Below are 19,691 nucleotides of genomic sequence, written 5' to 3'. Positions count from 1 at the left end.
ATATATAGAAAAAAAAATTCCATTTAGTTCGCGGAAAGTGAGAGAACTACGCATGTGCAGACTAGAGTTCGACCGTGTAAGCAGTGACGAAACGGTATCTCGAATAAAGTCTGCTCTGATCATTTCTCGAATATTGAGATACGTTTCGATTGTTTACTGTGTAATGAATTTCTGCAGCGAGTGGTTGTTTCGTGGTGGTTTTACGACGTGAAGAATAAAATAAGTTTCCTGAAAAGGAGGAGACCAACGAAATGTGGCCCATTGAAAAATAACCCGTGGTGTGCTTAATACGTATTATTTCTTACAATGGGTAAACCGAATGGACCTTGCTGGTGGTGTTTGAAGGCCGTCAAATGGATACCCGTTGTCTTTATCCTGACCGTCGTCTTCTGGTCATATTATGCCTATGTGGTGCAACTCTGTTATTGTAAGCCAGTTTTATTTACTTACCAAAGTATTTGCAGCTCCTGCCCTCAATTTATGTCAACTATTCGCCTTTCAATCTGTCTCGTTATTAACTACAGACGTATTTGCATAACCTCGCATTCTCTTTACAAATTATTATTATTTTGTTCTTTTAATGTTTCTGTTTTAATCTTAACTTATAAATACAACATAGACGTGTCTGGACTGTAACCGCGATTCCATTTTTCAGCCACATTCTTCTGTCGATTATTCGTGAACAAAACATTCGTGAACTTGAAAATGTTAATGTATTCAATTCGAAGTAGGTCAATAGTTTTTTCGTATTACTTATTATTTCTGTGACTCACAACTTGTGCTATGATGCCATGATCTTTTTACATAACGTACGTTTATCTTTTCATAATAAATGACCTTTCAATAACAGAGATATTTTTCTCTGTAAGGAATTTTGAGAGGATAATCCTGTTTAATTTCAACACCCCTCTTGAATGATATACATTCATATTTAGGAATCTATGCAATACATTTTTTCACCGCTACTTGTAATTTCCGTCACAAATATTTAGACTTTATTCAAAACTTTGTCGATTCATTGCTTTTATTCTTACTTGAAAATCAATTGCTTCTCCCATCACTTACTTGAATTCTGTAAAAAATATTGTCTGGAATTTATTATTAGAAAAGTAATTAGAAATATGATGAGTTTAAACGTTTCTACATTCTGTAATTTCGAATGCGCCTTACATTCAAGGAATGTTATTCATTAATTTTATTCCCTCATTCCAGATGCAATCGAGAGTTATGTTCAAAAAGGTATGTACCGTATATAATTTTGCTGTTTCGGTATATATTTTGTCTACTAGACATATTTTCATAACTGGATGATTACTAGTTCTATAAAGATACTACGGAAAATGAATATTAGCCAGTATGAACTGAATATTATCAGATCAACATTCAACTTCCAGAAAGTGTTGAAAAAATGTTCAAATGTTATTCCCCAAGCACCTGGTCTATAAATATTTTAGTACTTATTAGATTTTCAATACATCATTTAACTTAAACGAGTGTAATTTCATGCCTACATTTTTTGTGTAATATGGAAGAAAATGAAACTGCTATGTATATACAAAGTAAATAATAGCAGTAATAAAAATTTGAATCTTTTCTGAGATTGTAAATAAACACTACTGATTCATTTGGCAGACGTTTACGTTGGGGTAGTAAGAGCAAAATAAGCTTCTAAACATTTTCAAGTCTGTTCGTTATGTTTTCCTTTTAAATAATACTCTTGTCGTTTCATATTTACAGCCTTTTACCTATTTTTCTTCCACATCTTGTTTCTACTATTCCTTTGGTCGTACTGGCAAACAGTTTTCACGGATCTTGGAAGAGTGCCGGATAAGGTAATATTGGATTGTTTTTCTGTTAGTCACTAATCGTAAGTTGCAGCATATGCTAGTCAGAAAATTTGTCAATAAACCAAGTATATTCATCATGTGCCTACTGATATGTGTTGTAGTTCAGAAAATAATCATTGGACCGCCTAGTTTACAAAGCGTTCGAATGTTTTCTCAATTCCTAAACATTTCTGAAGTTAGTTTCTTAATTGTTGTTTCGGATCTGACTATAAAGCAGGAGGAAGGTTTAATTACATATTAACAGTACTGTTTATAAGCTGATGGCGAATTATTACATCAATATTTACTTGGAGGTGCACAGATTGTGTGATTAAATGTGACACTAAATTTAGCTCTAGTTGTCACGCTATAAGAGTTTTCCTGACTCTCTTGGATAAGATGGTTTCAGCAGATCTGGTATGCCAATATTCAAACCACAGACATACGTAACTGATTTTCTGTTATTGTAATATTGCAGCGAATTTATGATTTCCTCAGAAGTTTGTTTACATTGATACTAAATTTATCATAATGTGCTGTGAATAGATCCCTACCAAATGGTTTGAATCATAGAAGTATTAATTTTCATTTTCTTACAGTCATTTCAAATACTCTATCATCAAAATGATTAAAATGTAATTCCCATTGAAACATTATAGTTTCGAATACCTCCTGCGGAAATGGAAAAACTTCAGCAACCTGTAAGTGAAGAAGCTCAAAGGCAAATTTTAGAACAATTTGCTCAAGATCTTCCTATTACTAATCGCACGATCAAAGGAGGTGAGCAGCAAAGAATCTACTCTGTTCAATTTATTTGTAAATCATTTTAGAAATATTTTGAATTATAATTAGTCAATGCTATAAACATTCACCGTAATATATTTATTTGTATGTTTCATTTTTTTTTTAATTTTTTTTTTTTTTATTCATAATGCAAGTATATTGTACGTGTATAAAAAAAATATCAATGCTAAATATGAAAAATAACAATGATCTATTTCTTCTATGTTAAATTTTCATGAATGAGTTAGTTGATTTCATTCAGAATGTGAATGACTGTATATGTATACTATCTTCTTCTTTTTTGAAATGATGAAAATATTAAATGACATAATTACAGCAATCCGCTTCTGCGAGAAGTGTCAATTAATAAAACCAGACCGGGCCCACCATTGCAGCATATGCGGAACGTGTGTCCTAAAAATGGACCATCACTGTCCGTGGGTGAACAACTGCGTGGGCTTCCATAATTACAAGTTTTTCATGTTGTTCCTGGCTTACGCTCTTCTTTACTGCATGTTTATTGCTGGCACTTCTTTGGAATATTTTGTCAAGTTCTGGAAGGTTAGAAGCAGTAATTTTCTTTGTTTTATAAACATCTTCATTATGGTATTTATTTTACCTTCAATATTTTTCAACACCTTAACATGTTCAAGTAGCCTTGGTTCTTGTTACATTCGGTAACTTGGTTGTGTATAGTTGTAAGCTTTACAAAATTTTAGTACCAGTCAGATTTCAACCTATCAGATTTTTTTATTCACATGTCTTTTCTTAAATATCCATTGTGAGGACCAGGATGAGGACAAACACTTCACTGTTATAAATATATAATTTATTTTACAATGTTCAGTTACTTTCAAAGCAATCAAGTACAAAAATTGCAAGAGCAACATGACATAAACTTGTGAATCATTAGGATTGATTTCAGAAGTGATAAAAGGAGATACTTCTTCCAAGTTGAACAGTGCCTCTGTAAACATTTATTTCTATGATCATATATGCATGTAGCAAGATAGGAAAATATATATAATTAAATAGTAGCTCGATTACACCTTGTATAGGCTATGAACGTAGACATTTATAATAATTTCGCAGGGTCAGTTGGACGGAGTGGGAAAGTTCCATTTGCTCTTCTTGTTCTGTGTTGCGCTGATGTTTGCAGTTAGTCTCACCTCTCTTTTCTTCTATCATTGCTACCTCATTCTGCATAACAGATCAACACTGGGTAAGCAATAAAAGAGATTTAATTGTTTTATTTTAAAGAATAATTGAGTCCTTTGATAGAAACTCAGAATTCAAATAGCACATTCGGAAGCTATTATAATGTAACATACCTTATCACAATTGAAGAAGTTGAGTGGTCTCAAATTCGGCATTTTGTGATTTTAGTTGCTAATTTTTTTAATTTCTCTATGACTTCATTTTTGTTAACGTGATGTTACAGAAGCATTCAGACCGCCTATGTTTCGAACTGGAAAAGACAAAGATGGCTTTAGTCTTGGAAGATACAATAATTTCCAAGAAGTATTTGGCGACAATTCACGGCTCTGGTTCCTTCCTGTTTTTACTAGGTAAGCACTCTCATCATTACTTTTTTTACTGAGGCAGAAAATAAGTTTAAAATAAAATTGACTGAATAATAGTGCGTAAATTTCGGTGAAAATAAGAACGTCATTTAATCTGTATCTGACGAATGTCCTTATCGACATTTAATCAGTTCAAAAAGTAATTAGAAGTTTTTTTTTTATGATAATCTTTGAGCCAGTTGCGCAATACCAATTTATATACATATGTAATTTATGTTTTCATCAACTACAAAATACACCACAAAAGCTCAATTCACTTGCTTAGCTGTGAGTATCAAACATTTTTCATTTATGTCCTTTCATTTTTTTTACTTCATCTTTACTACTCATTATTATTCCGCTTATATTATGGGATAGAATGCTGAGTATCAATGAAAGTCACAAGTTGAAAAGGTATCGATTTACAAATCAGTCAAGTGATAGGGTAATTTAACAATAGCTTTTAGTTTTCATAATACAGATTTCACTAATCAGAATAAACATGAGACAAAATCAGAATATTTACAACAGGTTCGCTACATTTTATCTTTGGCGTATATACTTCGGAAACCTTGGTCGTATTCAAAAACATTCTGGTATCCAGCAATCTTATCCTATATATGTATATACATGGTTCCCAATACTTTTTAATTTTTTTCCTATATTTACATCATATTCCATATACTGTACATTCGATGATGATTCGCTTGATGTTTCCCTATTTTTCAAAACTTCGTTCGCTATGTATTTAGCACATGCACATGCACTTATTAAATTTCAGAAGTATTTATACTGTTGACTATATAAAAATATAAATATAGGTACCAAGACATGATGAACTTGCAAGCCTTGTGGACGAAAATTTTGACCCACATTATTTTGTTCTAGTTTCCTCACTTTGTAGCTGTGCAATATCAAGTGCAACTGTCAGTTTCAATTTCTTATGTTTTTAAGTTACAACACTGATTGCTTGATTTCTCTATTTTCAATCGAACAGACATAAGTATGCATTTATTTTGAGTAATCCTAATTCTCTTCAGTTTTTGAGAAAACGGATCTCAATCAGATTAAAAGTTGACTTCAAAATAGCTGAGTAAATTACTCCCAAAAATCTTGTTATTTACTTAGGTCGCACTTTTTATCGAAAAATTGTTTGCTGTTTTTATTTCCAACTATCTCTAAGCTCTATCACTAAGAGAATCTATCTCCTAAGCGGCGATGAATATAATTTCCTGGGAACCTGGTTGAATTTGTTTAGTTAATTTTTGATAAATGTATTTTAGGTGCATTACTTCTTCTCATCACCAGTCCGGTTATTTTATAATGTTCAGTGTTTCAGGAAATTAATTAGTATCTAATTTCAGAAGTATGTTTTAACATAACTTTCATCTGGTAATTCATAACAGTTACTCTTCGGCATAGCTTATTTACTTAAGTAGATTAATGCCTGCGAAGAAAAGTTTCTGATTGTCTAAGACAGTATTAGTGATGTTAGAATTTTACTATTACAGAGAGTGTTCATAATATTCAGTTATTTTCAGCCTTTCGGTTTCTTGAAGCTAAAAAGTTTTCTTCCTCATACCTTTGCCATCTAAAATTAATTATGCCAGCATTTAATGATATTGAAATGAGGCCGATTATACTGAAATTGAATTTACGAGATAATTTTACGTCTGATGATCAATCAAACATTTTGTATGCGATGCTTCAGGATTTATTTCGGGTGTGATTGTTATCAATAGACACGCAAAAGTTTATATTAGCGTTGAGAAATATACAATATTTAAAATGTTTGAGCGTCAACGGGTTTTTTCATTGGAAATTGTATGCAAAAGTCACAGTTTTCATTCGTTACTATGGCGCATATAGCACTGGGCACTTTGATGTATACGAAGTTGTATTATTGATAGATATATTGTGTGTTGCCTAATGGAAAAGAATGTATATCTTTCTCAAATTTCAAGAATCTTGAGACAGCATTCAATTCTGCATGTCTGTGGAGCAAAAGATATTTTTGGATTCACTACTATATGTGTGTACTGGCACCTGAAGTACCACTGTTAAATTATTCAGTTAAATCAAATCTAGTAGACATAACAACTTGGAATATAGATCTGACAATTAGAATTGTCACATTTACTACAATTGCTATACTTGCAATGATTTGACAATGGGAGAGAGGGTAAATAATAAGTCCAAATTTAACATTTCTCTACATGTAGTTTAATTTTTTGTCTTGAAAATTATAGCTTGGAAGTCCAGTGTGCGGGAATGCAAACCATTTATTCTACATGTAATTCTTCTTTAAGATTCTTATTGTATTAACTGCACACCATTGTATGTTCTAATAATTCAAACAATGGCCAATTATACGAGTGATCCGTTTCTAAAACAAAGTTTCACCTCGTTCGTTCAATGGATACAATGATAAGGTTGATTTGAATAATTGATCAACACTGGGGGCTTAGTTATAAGTTTGATTGCTTGTATAAAAATATCTGTTTCAATATTGTGATAGTTGTTGATATGTTTCTATTGTATGCTGTATCAATACAGGTGTGGTTGCAGCTTGGAAATGTAGAAATATTTCTCGTGTCGTCGGTGATACTATACCGGTTAAATGTTATTAATTTCGATCAAACAGTTTTAGATGTTTCTTTAGTTATAGGAAGGGCAAATGATTTGAATCAATGACTGAATTGTCATTAATTCAAAAGTGATAGAGGTTCAAAATGCTACTGAAACTAATGTATGTGTGAAAATAGATAGAGGACATGAATAATTAAATTAAAGAAGTAGTATGATGGTGGCATTTGAAAAATTCTTAAAATAATTGAAGAAGAGCATATGAATTGGTCAAAGTTGATATTTGAATTATAATAGTGAATGGTAATTGAACCTGATTGACGTACCTCATCAGCAAATATTGTACATGCATTAGATATTAAATAGAATAGAGGATTTTGATTTTAAAATTGGGGGGTTGGAACGGGTATGTTCTAGTCTTGGGGATGGAAATGTCTACCCTGTACGGTCGCAGCATCAGGTTGGCTCAAACACTTACAACTCCATGGGCAGTACTCAGAACAGGTCAGCACTACTGAATATTAGTTCACCTGCATCGGATTTCCAGGAACCGTTATTATGTAACTCTGATGGAGAACCACATAAACTTAATAATTGTTCAGAAATTACGTGTATCATCGATGAAACGCAAATTCCACCTGATACTATTTAAAGTTTAAGTAAAAATATTGGTTCAGATTTTGAATCTCAATATGAAACCTGTGATTAGGCATTAGTTACCTAATATCGCAAATGATTACGCAACCACACAAAAAAAGAAGTATCTTATCCGACGGACTAGACCACCATACCTATAATATGTTATTGGACATGCTGAACCCGAATTCGGATTAAAAATTACTCCATCACTCTCAGATTTTGAGTAATATATGGAGCGTTCGACTCGTAACTTGCGCATGGAAAAATCTTGTATGTATCAGGCAGGAGTACTCAAAATCTGGGGGTGATGGAGCAATTCTGACATTGGATTCGTAATCAGCATTTCCAAAAACTTATAGGTATGGTGGTTTAACTTGCGACACAATGCACTGTTTTTTTTTGTGCAGCTGTGTTACCTAACAGCCTGGTGACCGATACACAATTTTAAGTTTTGAATACGAACAAGTGCTAGAATGAAAAAAAATTTTCCTCGTACAAAATCGTCTTATGAAGGATTGCTTCGATCATTATGATATCACTGATAAGTGTGGAATTTGTATGATTCATTTTAATACCCAGATACCTATTACAATATGATCCATCAAGTTCCAAAGTAATGACAATACCTTACTGTAGTTAAATGTTCTAGGATACGCATGTCTGTTTTGTTTCGAAATTAGTTTTCTGGCAGATTTTTTAAGTAGTATGATTTTAATTTATTCTGATGATTTTTTTCTGCAATAATTCGTCCAGCAAACTTGAGTGATATGTTATATTCCTTGCTTTCTCTATAGAGACACACACATACACATATAAATAGATAAATTCTTCAGGTATTGAAGATATCCATCTCGTAAGATCATTTACCTGCTACTAAATTTACTTTCGTGCAATACAAGACTATTAAAAAAATCTGTCAAAGCATGTTAGTGTACATTGCTTGCTTATTATTGCTGATTGTCTCATTATTCGCTGCACTGTACTTTGCATCAGTAATTATTTCATTATTTTCATCTTGGCACTAGTATTATGATAAAGAGAAATAAGTATAATATTTGAGAAAAAAGGATTTACGTTAATTCGGAAGTTCTTAATCAATCGAATAGTTAATAAAACACTTAAGTAGGGAAACTCTATTTCCTAACAAAATGTTCAGCTGTAAATTATTGATTCTGATAGTGTAAAGAAATCTTTGACAGGTAACAGTTTATATTATTTATTTCTGATATGTGACTGACTGTCAAAAAATATTTAACCTTATATTTGAAGTGTTTATTTGACTCTATGTTATACTGGTTTTAAAAAGCCCACGAACTCGTCGTTAGTGTAAAAATTGGAAAATTATTGTAGGCATTTATAATTTTTTTGGAAAGCTGTGGAATCAAATATCTATCAATCAGTAAATTACGTCCCGCAGCATCTGCAGCAAATATCTCGTATTGCATAATCTAAAAGCGTAAGTTAGGGGGAAATGTCGCAGGGTCTTGCGAATCCCAATATATTGTTTCTGATTAACAACACAAAATTATATTATCCTAATTTTTATAAAGGTTCGCTAATATAATTATTGAAAATGGCTGATCATTTTTATATACATATCTCAATTCTGACTCAAATCATTATCAGTCATCTATAATAAATCTAATTGTAAGAATAAGACTCCAATTCGTTACTGGTTTAATTTATAATTTGCCAATATTTCTCAGCTATGCTGTGTGTTACATTACGTGACAATGTTGCAAGGTATTGTGCATCTGGCTCGTAGAGTGATTAATTCATAAAATTTTAATAGCGGATAAAATTGTAATATTTTCACGCTAAAGAATAATGGAAAACTAAATTATTCAAACAGCAACAAAGACCTTTCAATTCAACCGAGTACGCATACCTAATTTCATGGTGAATTCGCAAATACTTGTAATTTTTCAGTAAAAGAGTTATACGGTCAGTGTACAATAATGACGGTCATAATACATTTTTAAGACAACTGTTAAAATATAACGACAGTCCTGTGAAAAATATGCAACATCAACAACTGTGTTTTAAAAAGTATAAAATATGACAGTGTTAAAGAATTTGATGAGATTCTATGTATACACATATGGAACTTTTATCTGGTATCAATTATGATTATTTAACCATTAAAACAAAAATGATTTGCCTTTAGTTTTTGTAGTTCCAAAGCACCTGAAGTCATCGGGTAATGTACCGATTGCTTCTTTCCATTGAAAGTTTTCAAAGTAAACTCCATTACAAAGTACTTTACATTACATCAATAGGAATTTTTAACCATTCTCGAATATCTGGAATCTTTCTATACTACTGATTATAAGTCCCTGTAAAAACTGTTAAAACTGTTAGAAAAAATTCCTAGTGGAGAAACTTCAATAGTCAATATAGATATTGACGTGTTTATTCATGTAATCCCTGTCTTTATAATACAGTAATATCATTACACGAGCATTAGTTATACCAGATGATGGATGATAATGAGGTGATATCAGGCCTCGAAATGTGGGTATGGGTTACAGCTTTGGAGACGGGGTTACCTTCCCTGAACGGCTATGCGATGAAGATACCCACACTTTACTCGGCGAACCACAACGGTGGGGGGATGAGGCTGAACTCGACTCCCCACCACTATCTGGCTCTCGTTCAGGTATTTTACGGATGGTATAAAATCATGGTATTTAGTTAGACCGATTAGAGTGTAGGTAGGAAATGTTACGATTCTTTAAAATTAAGGAATCCAGTCGATCGTCGAACCGAAAATTGGATATCACAAATATATTCCAATCCCCGGAAAGCATGACATCAGTAAAGTTGTGTATTGTTTAGTTGAAAGCCTACATTGGTGAAAATGTGAAAAAATATCTATACTCATGTTGAACCAGCAAATGAAGATATTCAGGTGCAACAGGATACGCATATTTTTACTTTTACTCATGCTAATGTTATACTAGTTGCATTTGACATGTATTCCTTAGAAGAAAAAAACGAACATGTTATGAAGAACAGTATAGCCTTGTTGTAATGTTTGCCATTTTTATTTCAAGGTATAAATATGGACATAAGAACTTGATTTTGAATAGCTTTAGATTCTGTTATAACTTGATTTCACAAAATTTATAATTTAAATTTAATCAGACACTTAGTGTAATGTGTTTGGTAATTCCCATACAAATGTACTTGCCTGACGTTTAAATAAGTATTTTACAAATGGTTTGCTGAAATTTTTGTTTCACAAAAGAAGAGATTCAACACAGGCATGTGGATTTGATAATATTACTGTTAGAAGATTTTTGTGCTTTTGAATGGCAAGGCAACGAAATCTCAAAAAATCAAAAAAATTTTATTTTCAAGTGCCTTTTGGTGGTTTCAATTACCGTACCACTTTATTATTTTTTTGCGATGACACATTAGCAATTACAAATTAGTATGCACAGTAACAGCGCAACCCTATGTTAATCATAGGTTGTACCAGACAAGCGTAATTTATTTCTCTCTATGAAGTATTGAATGGGTTTTCGCCATCAAAAGAAGCAAATTCTTTAGTGTCAATCACAGACCTTCTTTGCTTCAATCATTCTTCATTATACCCATTGCCATTGATATCCATGTTCATACTTTGAGATGAAACAAAGCAGAAGCATTACTTCGCTTTGTTAATTCATAAACTATATGAAAAACTTGACACTATAAGTAATTTAGTATATTTTGCTTATAATATGTGCTGTATTTGAGTTTTAGAATGACAATTTTTCTTTTAGTAGATTATTTCTTATTTTATGCAAGCAGAATGTACTGCTAAAATTTCTATAGTTACTCCTATAGTGCATTTTTTACAATCAATTTGTTTTTGACACTCTGGAATGTGAACTTTATTAAATAAGACATTTATTATATTTTAAGGTCAGATGATAAGAAAACTGAGCAAGCAGTAGTAAAATGAAAAAAGAAAACAAACAGTTGACAAGATACCTTTGAATCAAGCTGAAACTTTATTCTAATGCGACATTTAATAATTGTAAATAAGTAGAACATTTTTGCGTAATCCTTATAAAGACTGTACCATTGCAATTATTATTTGATAAGATCATGTGATAAAAGAGAACATTCCTAGTTTACTATTTTGTTATAAGCTGATTAAACAAAAATTTTGTTTATTACTTATAGATAGTCCATATAATAACAATTGGTGTGTGTATAAATTTATGTATATGTTTATAGTGTACACACATACATACACATTATGTTTATTGCAATAAATTTTGCTTGGACTCTTTTCGGTTAATATTATTCTTTGTATGCGTCAAATGAGCGAGCAAAGCCTCTTTGACATATTGTATACTTTTTTCTTAATTTCTTTGTCATTACAATATTTATTTTAAATTAACTGTTAACCAAAAAATTAAGGATTAGTATAGAAATTTGATTAGTTATTTGGATGATTATAGTCTCGCACTTTGTATTTGTTACTTTCAAGAATATTTCATAAAAATGGATGTTTTGATGTGCATAGTAATTGTTCATGCAAGTAAGAATTATTATATGTATAGTTCATGAGGGGATGACTAACAAACTGAATTTGCTTCCAGTCCTTAATATCTTGTATTGATTTTCATCTAACAAAAAGTAACGAATTTAAACTTGCAACGGTAATTGTACTATGTTGGTAACATCTGTGCTTGCAATTACTTGTTATAATTAATTGTGATTTCTCTTGATAATTTCAAATAAAAATCCAAAAGCAAATATTCAATTGACTATAGGTACAACTTTGATGAAATGAGTTTGGTAGAAGAAGCTACTATTCTGGCCCTTGGCACTGGGTAAAGTTTTCTTTTTATATCAAGTCTGTACTAATCATTTACATTATTTGAAGTGTGATTAACGATCCGATATTTTTTTGTTTTTTTTGTAGATATGGTATTATGGCTCTTGGTAGTTAGGTATGATAATTAAACTTTTTTGCAAGATTGTTTATTTTACTTACATATTGCGAAACATATCTGTGTGACTTATTTCATGTTATCAGTTCGTGCAAAGAATTGAATATCTTTCAGTACCCACGCACTGGTAATAACATTTATTCTTAAACTGCATGCAAATGTTTAACAGTTTAGCCATTTTTCTTACATTTAAATGGTGGCATTATATTTAAAAAGAAATTAAGATTCATTATTTATAGATATATAATAAAATCAATTTACTTGTCTCACCCTAATTTTTCAATTCAATAATGAACTTATATTGTATAAATATTTTGTAGCACTGCTGTCGTAGGGAATCCAGGAAATGATGTGAGCGAGCCACTTGTGGATGCGGAAAAAGCTGTTTGACAATGGTTCATACCTTCCTACTTCGTTACACTTCTGAAAATGAGTAAGCAGAGCCGAACTGGCGTAAATGTAGCTAATTACCAACAGTTTTAATTTTAACAACAATGAAAATTTCGCAGAAACATACAAAATAGCTTGGATTGTGAAATCTTGAAATTTGTTGATGGAACATGTGGTTTAATTCACAGAGAGTATCAAACAAGTTTCGTACATGAATTTTATTTATTGTCTATAAAATATGCTATTTTACTATATCGATTATTATTTTTAGCAGCTTTGCTAATAGTGGGCACTTTTTAACATGCATTACAGTCACTTAATTCCGTTCACTTACTTTCGTACAACAAACGTATGAATAGAGAATCTTACAATCACAGTCGATTTGATGATGTTATATTACTTTGACTTTTGAATGATACACGGCCTTAGTAAAATAGTAAAAAATTTGGAGGGTTTTTACAAATTGGATCACCGAACGTTAAAGAGCTCTATGGAATTTTATGAGTATTTTTGTCAAAGTAACTAATGTTTTTTCGCAAAGTTAGTATCCTTCAAAGGCATTTCTCGGTAGGTACAATTTTTTTTTGCAGTCTAACTTATTTGTCTGGAATCTTTTCTTGTTATAGTCAGTGTTAATTAGCAATAAGGGTATCACTTTCTGCGTAAAAAAATATTACTGCTTTCAATTAAGGAATGCAATATGTAATTTACGTATTTTCCAAATATGTCACATCATATTCAGCGTGTCAATTTATTAAGAAAAAAAAAAATGCTTCTCACAACTTATAATTTTATTTTGTATTTTTTTAACATTACCCGTGTGAAGTGTTACTAAGTAAATTTTTATAAACAAGATATTACATATTCCTAGGAGATCAACTAATAATCTGTAGCTGTACATTATCGCTTGTATATGATGCTTTAATGCGTACATACCTACTTTTGATGAGGAATAATTTTAAACTAGCATTATTTGTAATATTTATATTATAGTAAAACTACCTACCATATCCAAAATATATTGGATGAGATTTACAAAATGGTAGCTGAGACATCTTATAAAAATGTCACACGCACACGATCTGTAGATCGAAATGATATAAAAATTTTATCCCGGCTCCATACTAACCTCGATAAATTGAAGTTCTTAACAAAAATCGCAGAACTAGTCACATGTAGTATCAAAGTGTAAATTAGTTGCGGCTTATCTGATATTATTAAAGTCAAACATTGATGATTAGTGAAATGCTCTCAAAAGCCTCATGCAAATCACACGGCTTGTGAATTTTAATGCAAGATTAACTTAATCTCTGGGGTATGCTATGTACCATTATTTATTGTAGGTGTTAGGGTTTCATCACATATCAGTAAGGTTTAAATCTGCATCCATAAATGATGTTGACATTCATTCATGACTATATGTACTTACGTATATTGCACTAATTATACGCAGCTAGATTTACACTTTTGATTGAGATTAACATTTTCTTCTCTAATCATTCTCAGACCTGCTCATCTCAGTTTAAATTTTCTCATTTACATGTATGAGCATTTTTTTTTCTCGACATAATTCTATTCAAAGAATATGATAATGATTATTTTTCAATAGCGGCAGCAATGATTTCATGAAATGGAAAATTTGCACTGATACTTGGTGCACGGTTTTTAGAATTTTTTCATTGAATTTACGACATGTGTATTTAACATGTGACTCAAACGAAAGTTTGCTGTAAGAAGTGCGCCCATCACTGAACTTTGTATGTCACGTTTTGAAATACAGTAATTAGATATTATATCCAGCCATGCATCTAGTCGAGTCATAATTAAAGCTGGTTGAATGAATCAATACTGACAGGACATTCATTTAACGAGACAGTACTCTGAAACATTATTATTTACTTTGATTTATTTAATTTAAATATATTTTTTCACTTTTTTTTAAAGAAAATCAATCATACTGTTATAATCCAATTTTATCATTCACCAGAGAATTGTTAATACTTCAGTAAAATCAAGTTTTTATGATTATTATTTGATTCTTATAACACTGCACGTACAGTTGTACTTACTATTAATATTGGCTGTTTGGGAATTTATATCAAATTTGTTCGCTCTATATTTAAAGTATATTTAAGCTTTTGATACATGAAGTGATGCAGATGGAAAGACTAATGCATTTTGCTATTTATCATTTAAAAGTAAAATTTGATACTTTTTAAATTGTAAAACCCTAATATTGTATGCTATTTGGTAACGCATTTTTTCTTCATCTGGAGTTGAGCAAATTTTTCGTTTACCGACGACATTGAATATCGTCGCTATATTCATGAATGAAATCATTTAAAAAATCTGAATTCTCATAGGAAACAAAGACTTGAAATAACAGTTGAGAAGATTACGACGATTGCTCTTATAACTACCAATTAAGTGCACATCAATCGAGAGCCAATCAAACTATACAATAATTCATCAAGTAAATTTACCCAACTGTAATTTTATGCATAGCGATTATAAAATCTCTTTAACACTATATGTACATACTTAGATACTTTGACTGGTGGCAGTAACAATTGGCCCTTATGTGTAAAGTAAGGTGTTGTTACTAATAGACAATACTTAGCTTAAGCAAATTAGTGGTCAAGTTGTGTCTTTAAATCTCTTCATTTTTATAGATATAACAAGTATTTCCTACAACTATGCAGTAAACATCTAACTACATCTTAATTCTCAAACATCTGGCGACTTAGTGTAACTTAGATTTTTGTTAAACATTGCCACGTTTCTACAACTTTTTCCTATACAAGCAATGCGATTGATAATTTCAGGAATCCAACATTGCAGCTTGCAAGTTCAATTTACTTTGCAGCATTTTAGGAAAAATTAGCGAACTTGAATGTTAAGACCCCCTAGTTACACCATTCTTTGATGGCAAATCTTATCGTGATTGAGAATTACAATATTTTGTGAAGCGTTCGAGTCAATTCGAACCGTAAAGAGTAGTTTACTTGGTGATAAATTTGCGAAATATTACCTGTAAGTATGCTTGATGCAATAACTAGGCAGGTACGAGGGCGGAAAAATTAGGGCATAATCAAGTGATTAGCACAGTAAATTAAAATTTATAAAAAATTTTGAATAATAGGGACGATCGGAATTGCTCACACTGTATTGGAAAATATTGCTGTGAGTTCTCTAGAAGCATTAGAAATCTTGAGGTATTAGCATATAGTACTGATATACTCTATTCATTTTTAAACTTACATTTCTCAAGTACAAGTAATTTCAATTTCGCCGCTATCAAATATAAGTATACAGTGGTTTACCCACATTGTCTTTAACAAGTATGAACTTCATCACAATTTTTATTAGCCCCAGCTTGTTATTCAGATCAATCTTGTACAGGTAAGCTATAAGTACTGTACAATTTTTGTACGAAATTATTACAAATTAGATGTAAATGGTATAAAGAAACCGTTTCTGTTCTTTGCATATTACTTATTTCTCGCTAGCAACTGAATTTTCAAATATACAGTACGAAAAACATCGTTTATACACAATTTATTTGTTGCTTATGGTATTACTTTTTCCAAACTGATCGCAACACTTTTAATGCAACTGCAATAAATTTTTGTATAATTTTATGTATTGTAAATAATATATATTGTGTCTATATTGTTATAGTTGATAAAAAATTATAATAAAAGTATTGTACGGTAATAAATATGCACATTTCTTTTTGTATTAATTGTCTTTAATTTTCTCTGTACTTGATTGTTTCATTTTTACATTACAGTTTTATTTTTAGTATTACAGACCATTACCGGTATAATATCCATGTATCCATGTGTATAAATATAGAATCTAGTCATTGCATTTTGGATAGCCACCTTAACAAGTATACCTGAAGGTTTCTGCAAAAGCTCGTTAATGACGTACTCTACTCGTATATTTCGAGCTAGTTTTATTGTTTTGTATGAAAAAAAGTCCTTAATATTGATCGGCCACCATTACCCTCAGATATATGTAAAATTATTAGTATTATAAACAATACGTAAAATAACTTTCGTGTGCATTCAGAGATAAAATTTTCAAATAATTCAGTAATATATTATGAATATTCAGATATTGGTTGTGTACAACTTATAAAGTATAACCGAAATTTTTAATCCATTTCAATCCTTCCGCAGATCCAGCTTTTGGTCTGTATTCCAAACCGATATAGTCTTTGTATCCTTCTTTTTCCAAGAGAGAAAATACATATCTGTAATTTAATTCACCAGCCGTATCCGGCTCGTGTCTGTCTGGCACTTGTGCTACTTGCACATGACCTGCAAGTATTTTATCAGAAAGTTTGTTTATAAAAATATTTTGACAAGTGTAATGACAACAATTATACAATGAAATAGATGACACTCACCAAGGTATGGAAGATATTCCTTGATAGTACGAGTTATGTTTCCACGTGCATGTTGCAGATGGAACAAATCCAACATCAATCTTAAATGCGGACTGTTTATTTTCTTTACTATTTCCAGACCTGTATTAGTGATGCAATATGGAATGAAATGTAATCAGGTTCTGAATTATTCCTGTTTCCTGAAGACCATTTGACCAATTTGCGTGATCAATCAGATAAAATATTTTGGAACGGTAAGAAAGAAAATATTCTCACTGACAATGTCTAAGTATATGAACTATGATAAAAATTGGTTTCATGTAGGACAATTTCCGGTTATACCTTTTTCAAAACTATTCATGTAGTAGTTGGGCATTGTTATACTGTTTATTGGTTCAATAAGAGCAACAATATCCTCTGCCTGAAACTTCTCGATGGCAAATCTCATGTTACTCTCATAAGTTGAATCGTTGATTTCATTAGGCGATTCCACTTTACCAGACATCACATGGATCCTAAAAATTGTAATAAAGTATCAGAAATTTGTTTTGAGAGCAATTTCAATTTGAAATTAAGACGTATGGATGATATTATCAATGCATCTCTACAATGAAATTATATGTACTTTGAAAAAAAAATCAGCTCACTTTTTACAGTCTAGAGCCTTAGCATACTCAATAGTAAGAGCGACACTTTTTTTAAACTCATCTTCTTTCCCCGGTATAGCAGCAAAGCCCATTTCTCCTTTTGTTACATCACCTGATGCAAAAGAGCCATTTATTATGCTAATTGTTAGTGAAGGTATGTGCATTTTAAGAATTTCAATGAAAGAAGCACTCAAGACTTATTGTTACATGTAAAAAATGCTTTTAGTTCAAATTCGTATATACCAGTAAATATGTTGATTAGAACCTGCTTGACACCTGCTTTACTTCGAGCATCTGCGACTTCCTGGGCAGTAAATCCAAGTGGAAATCCAGTTTCCACAGCCTTGAATCCTGCCTGCTTAGCCAGCTGGTATCTTTCTGTGATCTTCGGGCTTTCCCCAAACATGAAGGATAGGTTGCTGGCAAACTTCATTGTTACTGTTGGTCCTCTACTCTGTGGATTAAAGTAACAAAGTGGCTCACATTTTTGTGTAAGTGCAAAATTGGTTTAATCAATATTACGTAACTCTGCTATCTAAACATATCGTGGCTAATAAGATATGGCACACACATTTATTGCTTATTAGAGATTAAGAAATCACTGTTTTTCTTTATAATCACGTTACAGCATTTTTTTTTGTTTTTGTGCTACTCCGTTTGAGGAGACATTGTGAAAATATTATTGAATATTGGATAAATTATAGCGCTTGTAGTGTTTAGTGAATGAGTTAAAATAGCAATAACATAATGTTTTAAGGTTCAGATTCATTTATTTAGAGGAAAAGAAGTTTAGATATGGTCCATTATGAAATAAGCTCTGAACTGATGCCCCTGAATTTTACAAAACGTAAATAGTAATGCAATAAAAATTAATCTAGAATTGCTAAACAAAATTTACGTAAAGTCTACTTTTTATAAATTTCGATTTAAGTGATGCCAAATTTGCTTGGTCAGATTGGATAGTTAGATGTATAGTTGACTGTTCAATTTGATGTCGAAACATTCTTACTGCAATTTGTAATCAGTTAGAAAATCATAAATATGTTGATTGCAGGCGAGTCTTTGAAATTTTCTGTTAATGATTGAATATAACAGATCTTATTACAACATTGTATTATTTGTAATATTCAGTGGCCCTGATAGGTTATCCAACAACGACGACGAAGCCTTACCCATTTTCTAGTTGAATAATCATCGTCATCGGCAAACTCTAGCCCTAACTTATTTTCCTCCCTTATGCGTTTGACCGTTCTTTCGGATATCTTGGTATAATTAGCAGCCCTTTTAGTGGCTTGACGCAATGGAAATAGTAGAGATTTTTGTCTAGCTTCTTGATCACAAAATTCTATTATGGATTTAATTACTTCACGTTCCTTACTCCGTATTATCGTACCTTTTCTTCTACAATTTTTTTTCACTACTTTCTTACTAAATTCTCCTAAGCTCATATTTGTATTTGATTTTAGGTTAGGTTAGGTTGGGTTACACTGTTTGGCAACAGCTGATTTCCAGCTGTCATTAAGGGAAAGAGTCGCATAGCAGTTAGGTTAGGTTAGGTTGTAATACAGCGCGCATAACTTAACGTGTATAATATTGAATGTGCAATACCATTTAGCTGTATTTTAATATTCAATTACTGCTCAATAGACGAAATTATTTGTCAGTTGAAGCTGAAAAGAAAAAACAACACTTCTCTATCCAGGTCACGAATACGTCAAAGTAGAAGGGAAAATATCTCTCTTATCACTTATCACTTATGTAATTTATCAACTGAGAGTATATTGGATGCTTTTGTATTGCACGTAATTTTCGTATTATCTTTCCTAGTTGCGTTTTACGTCGATAGAGAACAGATCTTACAATATGGTTTAATAGGATATACAAGGCTTTTATTCCCCTTCTTTTGGCTG

General features: G+C 31.4%; 2 protein-coding genes across 14 annotated transcripts; one reads left to right on the top strand and one right to left on the bottom strand.

Annotated features, from left to right (window-relative positions):
• Positions 1-65: 65 nt before the first annotated feature.
• LOC124217442 (palmitoyltransferase ZDHHC15B) lies at positions 66-16,705 on the top strand. Of its 10 annotated transcripts, none has more exons than XM_046623013.2 (11): positions 66-427; positions 1,213-1,239; positions 1,738-1,832; positions 2,486-2,606; positions 2,947-3,170; positions 3,702-3,831; positions 4,051-4,177; positions 7,175-7,261; positions 9,928-10,055; positions 12,321-12,348; positions 12,669-16,705. In XM_046623013.2, exons 1-11 carry the CDS (start codon positions 307-309, stop codon positions 12,736-12,738), a joined length of 1,158 nt encoding a protein of 385 aa, XP_046478969.1. In that variant the 5' UTR covers positions 66-306; the 3' UTR covers positions 12,739-16,705. The 10 variants fall into 10 exon arrangements, with proteins under 10 accessions (XP_046478969.1, XP_068991349.1, XP_046478972.1 ...); XM_046623018.2 differs by lacking the exon at positions 9,928-10,055 and adding an exon at positions 12,169-12,228 and having other exon boundaries at positions 68-427; XM_069135248.1 differs by lacking the exons at positions 12,321-12,348; positions 12,669-16,705 and adding an exon at positions 11,309-11,681 and having other exon boundaries at positions 9,901-10,055.
• On the bottom strand, positions 16,176-19,660 carry Gip (hydroxypyruvate isomerase-like protein Gip). Of its 4 annotated transcripts, none has more exons than XM_046623026.2 (6): positions 19,642-19,660; positions 18,025-18,235; positions 17,782-17,893; positions 17,477-17,649; positions 17,156-17,275; positions 16,176-17,066 (listed from the first exon to the last, which is right to left on the bottom strand). In XM_046623026.2, exons 2-6 carry the CDS (start codon positions 18,212-18,214, stop codon positions 16,879-16,881), a joined length of 783 nt encoding a protein of 260 aa, XP_046478982.1. In that variant the 5' UTR covers positions 18,215-18,235; positions 19,642-19,660; the 3' UTR covers positions 16,176-16,878. The 4 variants fall into 4 exon arrangements, with proteins under 4 accessions (XP_046478982.1, XP_046478980.1, XP_046478981.1 ...); XM_046623024.2 differs by lacking the exon at positions 19,642-19,660 and adding an exon at positions 19,390-19,628; XM_046623025.2 differs by lacking the exon at positions 19,642-19,660 and adding an exon at positions 19,175-19,320.
• Positions 19,661-19,691: the final 31 nt, after the last annotated feature.

This window comes from Neodiprion pinetum, chromosome 4 (genome assembly GCF_021155775.2).
Source record: "Neodiprion pinetum isolate iyNeoPine1 chromosome 4, iyNeoPine1.2, whole genome shotgun sequence".
NCBI lineage: Eukaryota > Metazoa > Arthropoda > Insecta > Hymenoptera > Diprionidae > Neodiprion > Neodiprion pinetum.
Note: the sequence above shows the minus strand (reverse complement) of the source record. Positions and strands in the feature narration are given on the sequence as shown.